At 41.0% G+C, this 18,786-nt stretch overlaps 1 protein-coding gene across 6 annotated transcripts in view; it reads left to right on the top strand.

The window, feature by feature from the left end:
- The window catches only part of ZNF827 (zinc finger protein 827), a 111,854-nt gene that overhangs the window by 54,508 nt on the left and 38,560 nt on the right, over positions 1-18,786 (top strand). For all 6 annotated transcript variants that reach the window (XR_012628810.1, XM_074867413.1, XM_074867414.1 and 3 more), the window contains 3 exons: positions 363-596; positions 17,358-17,606; positions 18,314-18,371. Coding sequence is in view for 5 of the 6 variants with exons in the window: in XM_074867413.1 (XP_074723514.1) it covers positions 363-596; positions 17,358-17,606; positions 18,314-18,371 (541 nt within the window). In the remaining variant the exon portion in view is untranslated. The remainder of the gene's footprint in view (positions 1-362; positions 597-17,357; positions 17,607-18,313; positions 18,372-18,786) is intronic.

Below are 18,786 nucleotides of genomic sequence, written 5' to 3'. Positions count from 1 at the left end.
CAATATGTAGTATGTATGGGCTTTGCCAAACTTGCCCTTATGTGAAACGATGTTTTAAATTTCCATCAAGCCTATAGAAGACCTACAAAAATGACCAGGGGAATGCTTTTAGGAGAAGTAGGGGCAAAAAAGTGAGAGGAGAAGGATGGTTTCTTGAGCTCTGGTACATGCAGTTTTTGTGTTTTGCAACTGTACCTTTGTAGAAAAGATGCAGAAGTTTGTTTACCTCTTGAAGCATCTTTGAGTACTGCTTGACATGCTTGCTTCCTGTACCTGCTCTAGCATTTCTCAGGTTATGGTTTCTTCCTGTTACTAGCTGCTCTATGATTATATATTACATAATTCTTTCCTTCTCTTGACAGCTGCAAATCAAAAAGAGCCCTTGACTCCTAAATTTAAAGTGAAAGAGGAGCCTAAGGATGAAGAAGCTGCAAGTTCAGCCTTGTCTCAGTCCAGCTATGTGTTCAGCCAGGAATCCGAAGCCTCAGCTTCAAACATCTCTGAGGAGAAACTCAAGCCACAGGAAGTGCAGGCAAATGTGATGAGGCAGGACATGTCTGTCAAGGCAGCATCCGAGCTTCTCATGAAGCTTTCAGGTACATGTTCAATTTAGCAATATTCAACTTCTTAATTTTTTTGTTTTCATGTATGCTAGCAGGGTTACCTTGCAGAAGAAATGTTTGGCTTTAGTAGCAAGTGAAGGAACAATTGAAAAGGTCTGTCTACAGAGGTTTATATACATAAGACATCTCAGTTTGGTCTGTCGCCGTAGTATCTAATTATCTGTGCTCTGGTTTTCAAATTAATGACTACGGGATAAGTCAAAAGAAATGATGCCTTAAAGCTTTTAGACTTTGTCATTTTTAAAATGTACCAAAACATGTTAATACCAATTTATTCACGTGTCACTTCATTAACATCATAAGAATGTGTGTCTCTACTGAACTATACCTGGCATGGCTTTATAAATGATGATTTTTAAAACCTTTTCTTTTTTCTGATGATATCTTGTACTCAAAATTATAAGATACACGTTAAAAAAAATAATGTAAACTGCCCCAGCTTTCTGCTGTTAGGGAGACTACTTCAACTTCCCTGCACTGCCTTAGTGATACATCCTTCTACCAGACAAGTAGACAGTATGCATGTGTATACACATGTACTGTTACAGCTGGAGGGAGTCAAATAAAAAATGTATGTTTTGCTAATTATGCTTTGTCTAACTCAGAATGAAGGTTTAATTTTAAGGGAAATTAAAAGGGCTGAATTCTCCCAGCTGGGAACAGGTTAAGTGAATGACAGAAGGGCTTTGAACTTCTAATAGACTTCAATTTTTAGGACCAAGACATGAAAGTCAGTCTGGGAGGCTGGGTTTTGTACTTCTGCACCTAAACTGGATCAGTTAATTTTTAAGTATTCTCCAAAACTGGACAAGACTTATTTTTTTAAGTATGCCGAAGTCACACAAGGTGCCAGTGGAAATGCTTACAAGTTTAGTAACTTCTGAGATCCCTGCCAAACCTATCTGAAATTATTTGGCTTGATTTGGTACTGTCAACATTGAATTAGAGCTCAAATTTATATCTGAAAGACTTTAACTGACTGGGATCTCCCCCATAAATTCTAACATGTAACTAATTCACCCCTGTTCATACCTGCGCGCTTTAATTTGCAGAATTTGAATCCTCAATTTGCAAGCCTTCTGTGTTAATGGTGCAAAAAGTGCTTCCCAGGTACAGAAGTTGATCAGAGCAGACGTTTCCCAGTTTTTCACGTACTCCCGCATACTAAACATTTGGTTATTGCTATAGTGTACTGTTGCTGCTGGTAACTGGTTTGAGTATGGTGTTCTGGTAACAGAACTTTACAGTCTGATGAATGTTAACCTGTGACTTTATTTTTCTTGGTGCATATAAATTTATGTAACTATTTTCATAAAGAAGGAGCTCCATAACTTAATGATTTCTCAAGTACTTCAGAGACACTGGGGTTCTTGATTGTGAATCTTGAATTCGGCACTAGCAGGCTGTGATTAAACAGTTCTATTACGGACTATTATATTAGAATATTTGTACCTTAAATATCTGTTTGTGTGAGTGAAATCTGGCATATATAAAATTTTGGTCAAGTCTTCAGTCACTTCTGTTGGGAACTCCCAGTCTTTAAAGGTTGTAGTAAGAAATACACTAGTTTAACATTTCTCTTATGATCTCTTAGTGATGGAGCAGTTTTTGCTGGTAGTGGTCTTTTTTGGTTAATCCGTAGATTAGAAGGTAAAGAATTACTCTAGGATTTACTCAGTATTGTCACAGTTGGTATTCCTGAATCAGCCAGTGGGTGGGGTTATACCAAGTTTATCACGTACACTGTTTTCAATTTGTACTTTTCTGAATTACCATTTAAAGCAGAACCTGTAAGGGAAGAAATCCCTAAGATACAATTTAATGTAGGACAAATATAAGAGGAGTATCTAAGGTCAATAGCCTCTTCAGTGTTTTTTTAGTGTTTACTTATCTGGTAGAATACTCTGAGATCAATATTGACTTTCCAGTTTATCTTAAGCGATTTTGCATTCTGATTTTGGTGATTGAGAAATTAAACAATTAAGCCACTTCTTTATTCTAAAGTGAAAACCTTCCTGGTACTGGAAGAAGGGAAAAAAAAAAAAAGAATGGAAAGGAATGAGTCTGTCTGGATGTTCTGCTGTCTGTGGGAAATCTTCAGTCAAGTGCCCTTATTAGATTTGATATATTATATAATTGGGTTTAAGTCAGGTCCTTCCGGGCTCTATATATTCTTGGTAGAGACTGAATGGATTACATCCTTGCTTTGTTATTTTCACTTTCTTCTGTGTAATACTAATTACCAAAACCTGCACTGAATACAAATTCAGCAAGGGATTTCCAACATAATAGTATTTCTGCATTCCTGACATACATGCTTCTGTTATCCCCTGAGCAATAATATTGCCAACTGTTGCAGCCTCATGGCACCCTCTTGGGATTTAGGCATAGCCCTTGCAGTCCCTTCATGTGAAGGATACGCTGGGTTATATTTTTCACTGGGAAATCTCTTTTCCCAAACAGAGGTGCTTTTAGCTGAGCTTGTCCAGTGTAGCGGAAGGCCCTTCCAGCTCTGGAGCCTAGTTTGGGCTGGTGCATACTGTAAGAAAGGCACTGCAAATCACCAGCTCCTATAATGGAGGGGCTTGTCAGCCACTCTAAAGCTAGGAAAACTTAGAATAATAAACATATTTTACTGTAGTACAACATTAACAGAAATTTACTAGTTGTCATTGTAGAGGTAGATATACAGAAACAATAGAAAAATCACACACAGCTGTCTATTTTAGTTCCACTACACAGAACTCTCTTTTCTCATTAAGCTAAAAAGCTGTCAGGACACAACTAGTGTTTAAGATCAGGCCCTTACCCTGCTTATTACTTTGGTGGGAGTTGGACCTTATGTGGAGAAGCTTTATACCAGTTTTTTCTCCACTGTTCCACTGAATCTAATTCCACTTAGATTCAGATGTTCTACCTCACAGTTCACAAACTTGATACCTAGTCGTGCTTCCTCCAAAGGATTATTCAAGCTGAGAAGGCTAATGTCTCTTGGGCATGTCTAGGCAGAACCCATTTCCATCCAGATAGTCAAAAGAAAACTTCCTAAAACTGATCTGCTATTTAAAAATAAAGGAAAGAAGAATAATTTTGGAAGAAATGGTCTTTGGGAGTTAACAGGCAAAGTTCAAGCTTCAGTGCAGACTTTCAACCTACATTTTACGGAAGAACATAAAATGACTACCATGATTTATATGGATGTGCAAAGTTGACGTGTGAATTCTGTCCATTACTAAGTCTTGAGTGAGGCTAGATCCAATGATAAGCAAACAGATTTGAGGAGATAGTGGACTGGGGCAAATTGCTCTTAACTCTCTTTGGAAGGGTGCCATCCCTGCAAGATTTTAAATTCATATTTAATGTTGCACAAAATCACTTATAAGAAATCGAAGTAATGTATTTCAATTACCCATGAACCAGTTTTCTACATTCTTACCAGTTCTCTTTCATGGAAAAGCTTAATGTATTTCTCAAAATATTTCCTTAAGTGACGTATCCAGTGATCCCTGGTCAGTTTTATACACTCAGCCTTGTAAATTGAAGGGGAGGTTTCAGAGGAGACTGAGATTTAAAATAAATGTTTGCATTTATATGCTAATGTTTGAGTCTAAAAACTCACTTTCTGTTGAAATAGTCATGCTGCTAATATGTTTTGGGCATGTATTATATTTCAGAAGCATACAGTGTTTTGCCTTCTTGTCCAAAAAATGAATGCATAGCTGGAGGTGTATAAGATCTATTCCAGGTACTAGCCTTTTATAAGCAATATTTTACCCTCGTGCCTTGAACTATGACATTAGTATGTCCCCATCTTTCCTAGAAATGTTGTCTGAATCACATTTGCCTTTGTTTCAGCTGTATCTTATTTGTGAAATGTAGTCATTTTACATTTCAATAGCAACTCAGGTTGTTTTCCTCCTCTCTGTTTGGTTGGTTTTTTCAGCGGATTAATTTCTGCTGATCAATACATCAATATATATTGCACATACTCTTGTTATCACTAGCAAATGCATGACCTTTGTACTATTCGGTTCCTTTGGATTTTTGTGGTTCAATCTTCAGGTCACACAGTACTTCTTGTAATACACCAATTTCCCAGTACCAACAATGTGTCATAATTTTGGGTTATTAGCAGATGCAATTAGTGCATACTTACTTTTTGTGCCAAGGTCATGAAGTAAAATGTTGCATACAATTGATTCCAAAAGCATTAATGATCAACTCCATTTATTATCACCTAATTATATGACAATTCCTCTTTCAGCACAGCTGGTTATTGAGGCGGTTTGGTGGGTTTTTCTCCTTTTTTGATTAAGTGTTTATTCACTTGAACATGTTTATGCTAATTTCCTATTTTGTGCCTTGTAGTTAATTTTTTTGATGTTCTATCTTACATTTAACTGAAACCACATGGATTACAACTTCTATTTAAGAAGAGGAAGGAAAAGAAAAGAGAATGATAGTACAATTCTAGCATAAGATGAAGGCCAGCACACCTCAATGCTACTCCCATTCCAAAAATGGCACATCGTGCCTTAGGACACAGCGAGGTGAAGGACTATCTGACAAGGCTCTAAATTAGCTCGTACCAAAACCAGTCCAGTCACAACAGCACAGACTTCCAGAGGAACTAAATAACAATATCAGCTTAAAAAGTTTGCTAACTAGGAGTGCTCTCTATGCATGTGTGGCTGGACAGCTGGTGTCAGATTGACCTCATTTTAAGGCTTGGGTGGCTTTATGCTTGGCTGTCATCAGCAATGTGAATTGACAACAAAAACGAGTCCATGGCTACTAAGCTATTACTAGCAGTCGCAAAATCTTCCCAGGTTTAGCGGGTTGTGTTGGCAGTCTTTTGGTTTATTGTTACTGTGGTGAAGAAAAAGTACGTTACTACATGCTTTGGCAGAGGTGGGGGACAGAGAAACGAACCTTCCTATCTATTTCTTTTTCATAACTTCATGGACTGTTCTGGGAAGCGCCTGTCTAGGCTGCTGTCTTTGAGGTAGCTGTTGTCAGGACCTCGTAAGAGTCTCCATACCTAGATTGTAGGGGAGCTGTCAAGAGTGCTTTCATCCCTGCTTAGAGAGCCTCGATAATGGGCAGAGGAGTGAAAATACAGGGAAGTCTTTTGTTCCTTGGTCTCTAAACAGTTCATTAGAAAGCTCTGGGCAGCAGCAGGTTGTTCTGTAGAAGCCCAGAAAAGTAAGCGGGGAAGTGTATGACCCAAAATAAGACTTTCTCTTGATGGGAACTAGAGAGATGGCAAGTCACATCACCAGATTAAATCCTGCTACTAGCCAAGTGGTGGTTGTTGTGTGGTTTGTTTTTGTTTTAACCAACAGAAATGTGAAATCAATTGTGAATGGTTAGAATAAAGCTGTGTTTTAATTACAGTATAGAAAAAGAGAAAAGTTTCTAGATAGCTAGATTTATTGTTGCAGTGTGTCAGGTTCCAGATTTTTTTTCAATATTTTGAGAGTCTCCTGCCAATGCTGTACTACATGAAGTTCATATTAGGCCATGGTATCAGATTTTCCATGATATCTGCATAAAAACATAATCCCAAAAGAACTCAACTAGTGATGGGTTCTTACCTGCTGATGGGGTTTGCCATGTTTCACAACAACATTAATGTCTAAACCCAAAAGCAGGAAAAATGTGAAAAAAACACTGCCCTTACGCAAGAGAAGTATAAGGTAGAAAGTATGGAAGCCTGCAAAGTCTTAAGGTTTTTTTTCCCTATAGATGTTAACCCCACAAAACAACAAAAATTACAGAAAAACAAGTACCTTATAACAGAGCCTATCTTTTAGTTCAGTAGATGCTATACTATACATTTAAGTTATTGCAATTCATATTCTTCCTTTTTCCCATGTTAGGGTAATCTTGACATTTAATGAAAATCATGTTAATTTAAAAGATTAGATAATTTGGAGTAATAAGAAATCATAAGGTCTGTGGTTCAAATGTGCTTCTTTTGGGGTTCTGGGATTTATTTTTTAAAATTTTATTTTAATTTTTATTTTATGATTTTATTTTATTTTCTAGGAATTGTCACTAAAGAGTTTTAAACAACTCCCCCAATCCTTTGCTTCACTGCTGTTCCTTGATGATGTTCAGCCAAATGGGAGTGGCCACAAAGATATGGAAAGTGGGCATGTCAATTTTTTTCAAAGTGTCAGGGGATTGTGGGTGCTGAGTATTTGCAGAAGGGCCTCTCACAGTCCCCCTTGCCTTTGGAGAGTCGGCTTGTAAAGACAGGAGAACTGGAGCCAGGCTCTCTGCAAAGGCACAGCTTGCTACAGAAATTCTAGACTAGAATTTTCTTTAACTGAGAGACTTGCATAGATTGGAATATGTTGTAAAATAACAATTCACTGCACATGTAGACTTTTTACCAAAATCTTGATCTGTGTTTTGAGGGGTTGGCTGTGTTCTGCAAGTACGGTCTGTCCCGATCCAATGTCAGGGGAGGTTTCGATATGATCCCAAGAGTGAGATTAAGACACAAACGAGGTCAAATGCTGTACACCAAACCAGGTTTTTATTATGAAATGAAGAAATTAACTCAACAGTCAGAATCCAATATAACTGTTAAGCAGGAATTCTTTATTAGCAGCGCTGGGGTTGCCCTGGGGATTCTCCACCATAAGGGCTCCACTGAACTATCAAGGGACATCAGTTTCCATACACACAAAACATACATATTCGTTAGATTTCCTGGAAAGGGGGGTCTTAGGATAATGAGTTCCCGGAATTCATTTACATAGTCCGAGCACGCGTAGTAAAAATAGAGTGAGGGTCTTTGGTGGTCGAGGGAAGAAGTACGTGATCTTCTTCACGGTGTTTGCTAGTTGACCTTCTTTCCAGAGCCTGCGCTGTGAGGGAAGTCCAGGTTTCTTCTTCCTAAATCGCGAGATCATCCTCCCTAGATTGTATCTCTGTGTCCTTTTGTTCAAGTTCCCCTTTATCTTAGTTTGCCCCAGTGCTCATTGAAGGCTGCCATCAGTGAGTTATATAGGGAGCTTTTACTTTTGTCTAGACAGACAAAGAGGCCTGGGGAAGACAGTTGAGGAGTCACTGGGAAACAAACACAAGGAAAACTTTCATGCATCACAGTTTAGACTTAATCAGAAATTCATTGGTTTGAGCCCTTTCAATTATTAAAAAAAGTGAAGAGGGGTAGCGATAGGACAGAATAGAAGGAAAAGGCAGAAATAAAGCAAGGATGTGGGATAGGGCTGCAAGAATAGCCACCACCATGGATCCAGCGGCGTCCCGTTGGTCCTCAGTCTTCAGTTCTTCGGTGGTGGGTGCACTCTGAGCAAAATATTCTGCTGCCTTTTTAAGTTCATCATATCCACTGATCAGCATATCTGCCCACCTTTAGTTTTTCTCTGGTCCCACAGGTTTTGTTGCATCTGGCTTCAGGGCAGGAAGGTTTGCCTCTATCAGTTCATTAGCAATGCAGGCATGGGGTCTGGCCTACACAATAGGGCCACAAATGGCTACAGGATGGGGCCAGCTCAGTACACGTCTGAGGCTTGTCTAAAGAGTCTGGACAATGCAACCGCAAAGAAATGGGAGGGTGCATCCTTCAATACACTCCCGCTTCTCTGGGCGACATCCCCCCAGACCAATTCACAGGCCGCAGCAGCTGCTCTTGGAGGTTTGCACAGACACAGGCAAGCTCTGAGACAGTCATTTGACATTGCAGTCTCTCACAGGGTCTTTCAGTGAAGCACCATAAACCTACTGTTTAAGTGGAAGGAGCAGCAGATGCGTATCACAACTCAAATTAGTCTATTGCTTTAATTTGCTCCTTTTTTTCTTTGTTGGCTTGCATTTTTGTGAAACTAAGCCTGTAATTGCAAAATTCTACAACATGGGAATTCAGAGGTTCCACTTCTAACAAATATGAGCCATTTTATGATTTTTTTATTAATGCAGGATCCTGTTACATTGATTCAAGGCCCATTGACATTGTCTTACATAAAACAGCAGTTTGAAAAAAATACTAGCAAAATAAAGCATCAAGCACAGCGCCCTAGGGAACGTCAGATGTTACTTGTTGTGTCTCTGTAGCAGAACCTTCAGGGCTTGCCAACTGTTCCCTACCTCTGAGGTTTTATTTAAGCTGTTTTAGGGCATGTTTATTTCTAGCAAATCAGAACAATTAGCATAACAAAATGCCTGATTCTCCATACTGAAAGCTTTTGAAGTCAGTACAAGTTGACCCACTAGTTACCCCTGTCTGCTTGGTTGTGAAAACTAGTACATAAGGCCAATTTATGAGACATATGGGAAAGGCTTTCTTTTCTAAGTTGATTCATAAAGCTGATTTGTAAAGCTGATGGGCGTTTCAGCAAATATGAACAACTTAGAATTTTAGTTGCGGATGAAGTTTTAACTGAAACGGTGGGAAGAAGCATGAATGTTTTAACAAGGATTCATTTGATTTCAGCAGTGGAAAGTCAGTCATTGGACAGCTATTGTATCAACAAAAGCAATATTTACTACATGACTTGTGGTTTTTATTGAATTTGTGCACTTTATTTTGACTTTCATCTCAAGTGAAAAGTAGACTGTGCTGGATTAGAAGAGCATGTTCAGTGTGTCCGCTTCTAGAGCAGGTAAGTGCTGCACAGAATCATAGAATAGTTTGGGTTGGAAGGGATCGTTAAAGGTCATCTAGTCCAACCCCTCCTTCAATGAGCAGGAACTCCTTCAACTAGATCAGGTTGCTAAGAGCCCTGTCCAACCTGACCGTGAATGTTTCCAGAGTTAGGGCATTTACCACCAATCCGGGCAACCTGTTCCAGTGTTTCACCACCTTCAGTGAAAAAAATTTCTTCCTTATATCTAGGCTAAATCTACCCTCTTTTAGTTTAAAACCATTACCTCTCATCCTATTGCAACAGGCCCTGCTAAGAAGTTTGTCCCCATCTTTCTTATAAGCCCCCCTTAAGTACTGGAAGGCCTCAATAAGGTCTCCCTGGAGCCTTCTCTTCTCCAGGCTGAACAACCCCAGCTTCCTCAGCCTATCCTCATAGCAGAGGTGTTCCATCCCTCTGATCATTTTTGTGGCCTCCTCTGGACCCGTTCCAACAGGTCCATGTCTCTCCTGTGCTGAGGACTCCAGAGCTGGACACAGCACTGCAGGTAGGGTCTCATGAGAGCAAAGTAGAGGGGGAGAATCACCTCCCTTGACCTGCTGGTCGTGCTTCTTTTGATGCAGCCCAGGATATGGTTGGCTTTCTGGGCTGCAAATGCATGTTGCATGTTGAACTTCTCATCAACCAACACCCCTAAGTCCTCCTCAGGGTTGCTCTCAATCCCTTCATCCCCCAGACTTTATTGGTACTGGGGGTTACCCATATGCAGGATTTTCTTTGACCTTCCTTTTCTAGCTGACATACCTGTAGAAGCCCTTTTTATTATTCTTTGCGTCCTCTGCCAAGTTCAGCTCCAGCCATGCCTTGGCTTTGCTGACCCCATCCCTACACAACCAGACAGTGTCCCTGTACTCTTCCCAGGATAGCTGTCCCTACTTCCACTGCCTGTGCATTTCCTTCTTGCCCTTTAGTTTGACCAGCAGGTCTCCACTTACCCATGCCAGTCTCTTGCCTTCACTTTCTTATTTCTTACCCCTGGGAATCAAGACCTCTTGCAGTCTTTGGAAAGCATCCTTAAAGATCTGCCAGCTCAGTTCTCCTCCCTTGTTCCTGAGGACAGTTTCCTGGGGAATTCTATTGACTAACTCCTTGAAGAGCTGGAATTTTGCTTTCCTAAGATTCAGGGGCCTGACTTTACCCTTTGCCTGACCCATATCCCTGAGGGCTGCAAACTCCACCAGTGCATGGTCACTGCAGCCCAGGCTGACTCCAGTCTTGACATCACTGATTAGCTCACTCGTGTTGGTGACCAGCAAGTCCAGTATCGCATCCCCTCTGGTAGGGCTGTCCATTACCTGGCTTAAGATTTTATCCTCAATGCACTCCAGAAGTCTTGCCTACAGCTTGCTGTGCTACTTTTCCAGCAGATGTTGAGGTGGTTGAAGTCCCAGCAGACTTCCCTCAGAGGATGGTCTGTCTGGCATACTGGTCCCTCTGTTCCCCTCAGAAGGGAGTCGCCTACAGCTATAACCCATCTTTTCTTCCTTATGGAGGTGGTTGTGATAGGGGGGTAGGCCTTTCTGACCTTGGCAACACCTCTGGTATAAATGGACCATCATCCCCTTCATTCATTGACTGGCCTTCCACATCCAGAGCCTCATACCTGTTGTACAGAGGCACCTGGGGAGACGAGGTGGGCGAGAAGGGGGTTTGCCTGCCAACCTGAGCATGGACTTGCCTCCATTCACTCCTTTCCTTTAAGCCTAGTGGGGGGAGGATACAAGATCTCCTTGATCTTGTTTTTTTTTCTGGTGACTGTTCCAGTTTCTGTCTCAGGGAGGGCAGAGCTTGGTTCAACCAGTCTCTCTCAGATTCCCTGATGCTCCTTAACCTTTCCACTGCCTGCATGTGGAATACTGTACCAGTCTGGGGCTCCCTGGTTCAGAACCACTGTTGAGATTTAGTAGACAATGTAGAGGAAGGCCGCAGACCTGATTAAGGGTCTAGGGCTCATAACCTTACAGGGAGGCATTGAGGGAACTGGGCCTGTTCAGTCTGGCAAAGGGGGACTAAAGGCAGATTTAATCATAGCCTGCTGCAACTACTTGAAGGAAACTTAGAAAAGCAGTGGAGTCAAACTCTTCTCTGTAGTGACAAATGGTAAAAGAAGGGGCAACAGCTACCAGCTGAAGCTTGAAAGGTTCAGAGTGGACATTAAGAAAAATTTCTAGTGCAGCACCAGAACAAGTGTTACCCAAGAATGTTGTAGCCTCCCTTGCTTGGAGGTTTTGAAAATTCTGCTAGATAAACCTGCAGCTGATCTGATCTAGTGACGATGATTCATGGAATAATTTAGTTTGCAGGGGACCTCCGGGATTCATCTTAATGCAAACTCTTGCTCAAAACAGGTCCAACAAGGCCAGCCTGCTGATGGTCTTAATAAATTTTGAATGTGTCCAAGGATGGGGAATCCAACCTCTCTCTGCAATGTGTGCCATTATTTCACCATCCTGACAGTGGGGTTTTTTTCTGTATATATAAACAGAATTTCCCATGTTCCAACTTGTCTGTTGCCTCTTCTACTGTCATTATGCATTTCTGAGAGAATTCTGACTTCTCTATGCCTTCCCTTTATACCTTAGAGAGTTGTTGACAGCAATAAAATATCCCCTTAGTGTTGTTTTCTTAAGGCTGAACTAACCTAGTTCTCTTAGCTGTTCTCCTCTTACGTCTTTCAGCATAATAGCATTGATAGCCTTCCACTGAACATGCTCCAGGATGTCAGTGTCCGTCCTGTACTGGGGAGCCCCGAATGGGGCATGGTACTCTAAATTCAGTCACATAAGCACAGAATAGAGGGTAAAAATTTCCTCCCTCTACCTGATGGCTACAGGTTTGATAATATGGCCCAGGATACAGTTGGCCTTGGTTGCCACAAGGGCACGTGCTGATTTGAGCACAATTTGCATTGGATTGTGGTAATCTCAATTTCCTGGGAGAAGTAGCTTGAATAAAGCCTTTCTAAAACTTGGCCATCTCTGTCCTAGGCTGTAGAGAGGCATTGTCTGAGACTAAATTTCAGAGGTACTCTTACTGCTACACCTGAGGTGACACTGTTAGGCCTTCAGAGATGAATGCTGTACCCTGAACTCTCAGGTAGCACAACTGTTGTTTCTGTTGTGTTTGTTTTTTGTTTTTTTTTTAGCAAGTGCTACTACTGTGCAATTCCTTGCGCTTGTGAATACCAGAGAACCTGAAAGCTGTGGAAGAAATTACTTCCTTCTGGAACAAGCATGTCCAATACTGCATTTTTCAAATCTGATGTAGAAAATTGTATCACTCGATGTGAATAGGATGAAGTTCATTGAGGCTTTTATAGGCCGATTAAAAGTTATACTGCTCTGTAAAGAAACAGCATCTCTGTGGCTTGATGATAGTACATCCACGTATGCAATAATCTTCTCTTATTTTGTTAAGATGCTTCTGTATCACAAAGTTAACAGCAGAAGGCATATTAAGTGATTTAGCTCATCTTCTGCGAGATGAGCAATGTTCACTGCTGTGCTGTTGTTCTGAGCTTCATCCAGGTTAGGGTTTGAATGAATAGCAGACCTCAGTAAGTTTGCAGATGACACCAAGTTGGGTGGGAGTGTTGATCTGCTCGAGGGTAGGGAGGCTCTGCAGAGAGATCTGGACAGGCTGGAGTGATGGGCTGAAGCCAACTGTAGGAGTTTCAATAAGGTCAAATGCCAAGTTCTGCACTTGTGCCACAACAACCCCCAGCAGGGCTACAGGCTTGGGGAGGAGTGGCTGGAGAGCTGCCAGTCAGAGAGGGACCTGGGGGTGTTGATTGACAGCCGGCTGAACATGAGCCAGCAGTGTGCCCAGGTGGCCAAGAAGGCCAATGGTATCCTGGCTTGTATCAGAAATAGTGTGGCCAGCAGGGACAGGGAAGGGATCTTAGCCCTGTATTTGGCACTGGTGAGGCCACACCTCGATTACTGTGTTCAGTTTTGGGCCCCTCACTACAAAAAGGACATTGAATTACTCAAGCGTGTCCAAAGAAGGGCAATGAAGCTGGCGAAGGGTCTGGAGCACAGGTCTGATGGGGAGCAGCTGAGGGAACTGAGGGGGTTTAGTCTGGAGAAGAGGAGGCTGAGGGGAGACCTCATAGCCCTCTACAACTACCTGAAAGGAGGGTGCAGAGAGCTGGGGATGAGTCTCTTTAACAAAGTAACAAGCAATAGGACAAGAGGGAATGGCCTCAAGTTGTGCCAGGGAAGCTTTAGACTGGATATTAGGAAGCATTTCTTTCCAGAAGGGGTTGTTAGGCGTTGGAATGGGCTGCCCAGGGCAGTGGTGGAGTCCCCATCCCTGGAGGTGTTTAAGAGTTGGGTTGACCCAGCGCTGAGGGATATGGTGTAGTTGAGAACCGTCAGTGTTAGGTTAATGGTTGGACTAGATGATCTTCAAGGTCTTTTCCAACCGAGATGACTCTGTGATGTTCAGGAGATTGTGGTCTGGATACTTTAAAGCTACTTGAGTCTTAGATATCTGTACTTCTATTAAAATCTGGCATGAAGAAAATTACTCTTGTCTACTAACTTTGTGTTCTGATGCAGTGCAGTTTATTTAACCTAGCCCATCTACTCAGGAAGAAATGCAAAAGTGGAAAAAAGCCAAAGCTATAATGATTTTAATTATTTGAACCAGGACACCTTTCGATGTACCAGTCCTTGACTTGAAAAACTTTAGCTGCTCTATGACCACGTGAGATACCTGTGTAAGGAAATAAGGGGTATCACCTTACTCCACAAATGAACTGTCTGTACCACAGAAGGGAAAATAATCTTCAAGAAAGAAGTTACAGCTTGACTGACTGTATGGTGAGATGGGTATGGGTATAACCTTAATTACAGTCTTTTACCAGCACAAGATCTTGGCACAGCTGGGTTGTATGGCTGTGATTGCTGCTCGTGGGACAGACTGACTCTGTTTCCCTTTTGTTGGCTCTTGTAAAATTATCATAGACACCCTCCTTCAGTCTTCTGTGTGTGTTTGCTTTTGGGAATCGGAGTATGACAGGGTTCACTTTTGGCAGGGACATTCTGTCAGATCAAAAGGGTGCAGCTGGGAAGATAAAGGTCAAAGGAAATGATCAAATATGTAAATTTAGTTAGGGCAGTTTGAGTGCTAGCTGATTGTGAGGGAGAGAAGGTCATCAGTATTGCTTGACTGTTGCCTTAGTTGGGGTCGTATCAGTTTGTCTGATTCAAAAGCATTTGCAGGACAGGGAATTAAACTGTGTGGGGCAGGAACAGAAATAGAAAGAATATTTTAAAAGCAGAGAGAGCAGCAAAGGTCAGCTTGACTCTGCACCTATATTTGGCAGCTGGGTGCAGAGCTCGGTCTCTCAGACATCTGAAGAACTCATTTGTTTGCGGAGTTACCTGAGCTTTTGATTGACAGTGTTACCTGATGCGTTCCTTTGCTGTTCCGTGTTCACTTTTAATGCACAGCATGCTATTTTTACACTTTTCAACACAGATGCAATGTTCTGTGGTTTTATAATAAGAGGCTAATGGAAGCTTTAAATAATAATAAAAAAAAATCATCTGCTTAACAGGACAAAAAAGGCATATATGGTATTTCTAACTTGTCTTCAGTTGAGAATTCACTATGAAAATTTCGAAAGTCTGAAATGTATTTGGTCAATCATAGACGGTAAAGATTTTTATCAGTGTTTATATGTTTCTTTTAAAGGTCAGGAAATGTCATAAGAAAAGATTGAAAGCACTTCATGTAAATCGTTCCTGGAACATACCCAAGTGGCTTTTATCTCCTAGCTTTGATTATTTTTTTTTTTTTTTTTTTTTTTTAAGATCTGTAGGCAGCAAAGCCACTTTTTCTCCACTTAAGAACAACAGGAAAGGGGGGAGAGGGAGAAATGAGGGGAGTAAAAAGGACTTGGTGACACACATCAGTTTAATTTTAGGTGGAATGCATATACCTTCATGCTAAAGGGAGTCTGTTTGATTAGAGACTACGAGATCACACCAACCAGTTGACTAGTTTGAAGATGTTATCAGGGATGACCAAACTATGTTTTGGTGCATCTGAGATTCATTGTAATATTGTGTAATTGAAAACAAAAGGCTGGGTGGTGTTTGAAACATTCACACTTGGAATAAAATTGGTGAGGCTGACACAATCATATGTGAGTTAGAGAGGAGGGGAAAAACAGAGCAGCAACAGATTAATTTATCAAGTGAAGTTAGTGGATTCCCCCCTGGCCCCTTTTCTTCTCTCTGATTCAAAGTTAATAGAAAATACTGTTTGTGTTTGGGCTTTTTCTTATGAACTGGTATTCATTTATTTATGTTTAATATCAGAGCCTTCTAAATAGCAAAATTTGAGAGATGACAAGGCAACTTCCATGTGAGGGAACTCATTGTGCAGAGTGCCTCCGTCAGTGACCTGGTGCTATCAGGACAGCCAGCCCCTGTCTGCACCAGTTAACATGCTGGCCCATGGTCATAGATCTGATCATGTCCCCCCCAGTCTGGACAAGGGCCAGACTGCTCCCTCAGGTCTTAATCCCCTCAGCACCTAAGCTCTCTCTTCTCTGGCTCTGTGTGCTGCAGTGTGCCTGTCCCTACCCTTTACCACGGCCTCTTTTGCTGGGTGCTAGGGTTGCCTTTTCCTCCTTCAGGTCATGAAGTCTGAGCAATTCAAACTCACGTTTTCCCTTGACTCCAGCTGTGGAGGCTACATAGGCGACAATTTAGGGCATGTGCTAATCATGAGTAAACAGAAGAAGATTTTCGTTAAGGTTTTCAGTATCTTGGCTAGTACCAGAAGAATATGTACAGGTTAAGGCAAAATTAATAAATCCCATGTACATTTTTTTGTTGGAATGAGTCCTTACCTGGATGGCCCTTTTGGTATTTAATGTTCATGCATTTATCTATTTCTTGACTCTCCCAGGCATATTGCTTGTCTTAGGCCGCCTGTTTCCAGAGTGTCTGATCAGCATCCAGCTAGCAGAGGCAACACTTAGTTGGGCAGTTCTGCCATGGTATCAGTGTCCTTTCAGGAACACTCTGAATGAAAATATTTTAAAAACTGATCATCTTTCTCTGAAACTAAACTGAGAATAAATTCTACAGGTCTTCAACTTCTCTTTCCACAGAAGAAAGTCTGAATTAAAATGACTGTATAGGTATTTGGGGTGTGGTAGGCGAATTACCTTGGAGCCTTGATTTTGAGATTTCAGAGCTTCTATTCTGAAGAAAAAATGATCCCTTACCTTGCAGCCAAACTGGAGCATTCAGCAACACCTGGGAATCTCAAGTGTAGAAAGCAAACTACAAATTGTCTTCTAGGCTATGGTTTTGTTTGCTAGACGTAAGACACTGGAGAAGAAGACATGGAGGGAAGGATATGGGTTTATTGTTACCGTCGTTAAGGTCAATGGATCTTGTAATGTATGAGGGAATATCTATGCTAGTTACAAAACCAGACTTTAGAATAGTATGGGGCCCAGAAAACTCCTCTCATCTTGAAAGCATATGCAGATAGAACAAAATGGTTCTTCACATAGTTGCCTGTTTTTTTCCTTAAAAGAGAAAGAGAGTGAAAGAGGAGCAGATGAGGTTTCCTCCTCATCTATCCCCATACCAATACTTCTGACTGTCCATGCTGGTACTTCTTCTGATAAAGAGTAATTTAAAGTTTGTAAGAGGCCTTCAGTGCCCACCTTTGGAGAGCTGGTGTATAGTTGCAACTTCATTTAATAAGTAAAAACAAAGCATCACAAAGTGGTGTGTGATCACCCGGTATTCACAGAAAGTGCTATAACTCTCATATTTACAAATATGCAACTGTTTTCTGCTCTCTAGTTGGAAATTTTTTTTTTCCAAGAGATTGCTTCTATTTATAACCCCCAGAAGAATACTGTAGCAGTCAGCTGCTTGCTTCTCTTACCATTTGCAGTGATATGGTATACAAATTATAACTTTGTAATTGTGATTCCTGCTTTGAGTACTCTGAAAAATTGTAGCCTAATTAAATAATTGTGGCGGTTGTTTATTTTTTTTTAAATACATATTTGCAGCAGAGAGTTACAAGGAAACCCAGATGGTAAAGATAAAGGAAGAACCAATGGAAGTTGACATTCATGATTCGCAGTCTTCAGTGTCACCCAGCCAACCCAGCCAAAATGTTGGCTACAACACTTTATTAGGGCGAGACATTAGTGAACACATACAGAAGGCACCAGAAGGTCGTGTGCTCCCAGAAAGAAATCTATTCAGCCAAGATATATCAGTGAAGATGGCATCTGAGCTGCTCTTCCAGTTATCAGGTAAAAGCAGTGGAAATAGTAAATGGTTGAATTTAAAGAACAAAAAGAGATTGTGTGTAACCATTAAGGTACTGTGAAAGTGTGAGATTGCTAAGGCTGGAAAATAATAGGAGTCAGAGCCCTTCTACCCTCACATTTGGAATGCAGAAGCCTTGCCAAATGTCCCCCATAGTTAGCATATGCTTTATAGCACTGTGACAGTCAGGTCAGGTTCACAATATTTGAACTGAATCGGAAAAGCCGGAGTTCAGCTCCTGTATTTTTGAAAGCTAATTGAATAATTTGTGACAACAGGTTGATCCAGGCCTTGGAGTATAGGGGAACCTATAGATGGCAGTTACTGGTATAAGTGTCCAGTGGCTGCACCATACAGTGCTCCTGGGGCTGCGCTGTCTGTTTCTCTTGACAAAGAAGGTGAACCTTAGCTGTTACATAGAGACAGTGATATCAGCACTGTGTTTAGTGAATGCTTGTATTGCACACTTTGTATGGAGCACTAACGCTGAAATATGAAGCTGAAAAAATTTGTTGAGTGTTAGTTTAAATAAAGTCATGCCCATTCTCTAATCATGCTGTAACCATTTACCCTAAATTACCCTGGATTATGCTGTTATCATAAAACATTAAAATACTTCTGCTGAATAAAACCTGATAGGGAAAATATGATATATGCTAATCACAAAAAACCCATATATGTTCCTCTGCAGAAAAGGTGAGCAAAGAGCACAACCACAATAAAGATAACGCCATCAGAACTACAGCCAGGTAAGTACAGTCCACTGTTATCTGCAAAGCTGTAGTGTAAATGGCATTGCTTCATTTTGCCTTGTGAACTCAGATGTGTCTGTCTCCTGCAAATGTGACCTGATATTACAAGTGTAAGATACTTTCATGAGTAATGTAACCTATATCTGAAAAATTACACCTGCAGATCTGATTGCTTAGAGTTCATGAGACAAAAGGCCTTTGGGCCAAAATGACTGTTCTCCTTTGATCAAATATTCACACATCATTTTAAGAATTATTTTTTCTATTTTTTTCTACAAAAACTGAAACTTAAAAGAAACTGCATAGTACATGCAGTGCTTGAGGGAGAAACAGGCTGACAACTGGATTTCAAGACATGGACCAATGTAAGAAGAGGTGATTTTGATTCAGTCTTCTATCAAACTTGTGTTTC

This window comes from Strix uralensis, chromosome 4, assembly GCF_047716275.1.
Source record: "Strix uralensis isolate ZFMK-TIS-50842 chromosome 4, bStrUra1, whole genome shotgun sequence".
Taxonomy (NCBI): Eukaryota; Metazoa; Chordata; class Aves; order Strigiformes; family Strigidae; genus Strix; species Strix uralensis.
Note: the sequence above shows the minus strand (reverse complement) of the source record. Positions and strands in the feature narration are given on the sequence as shown.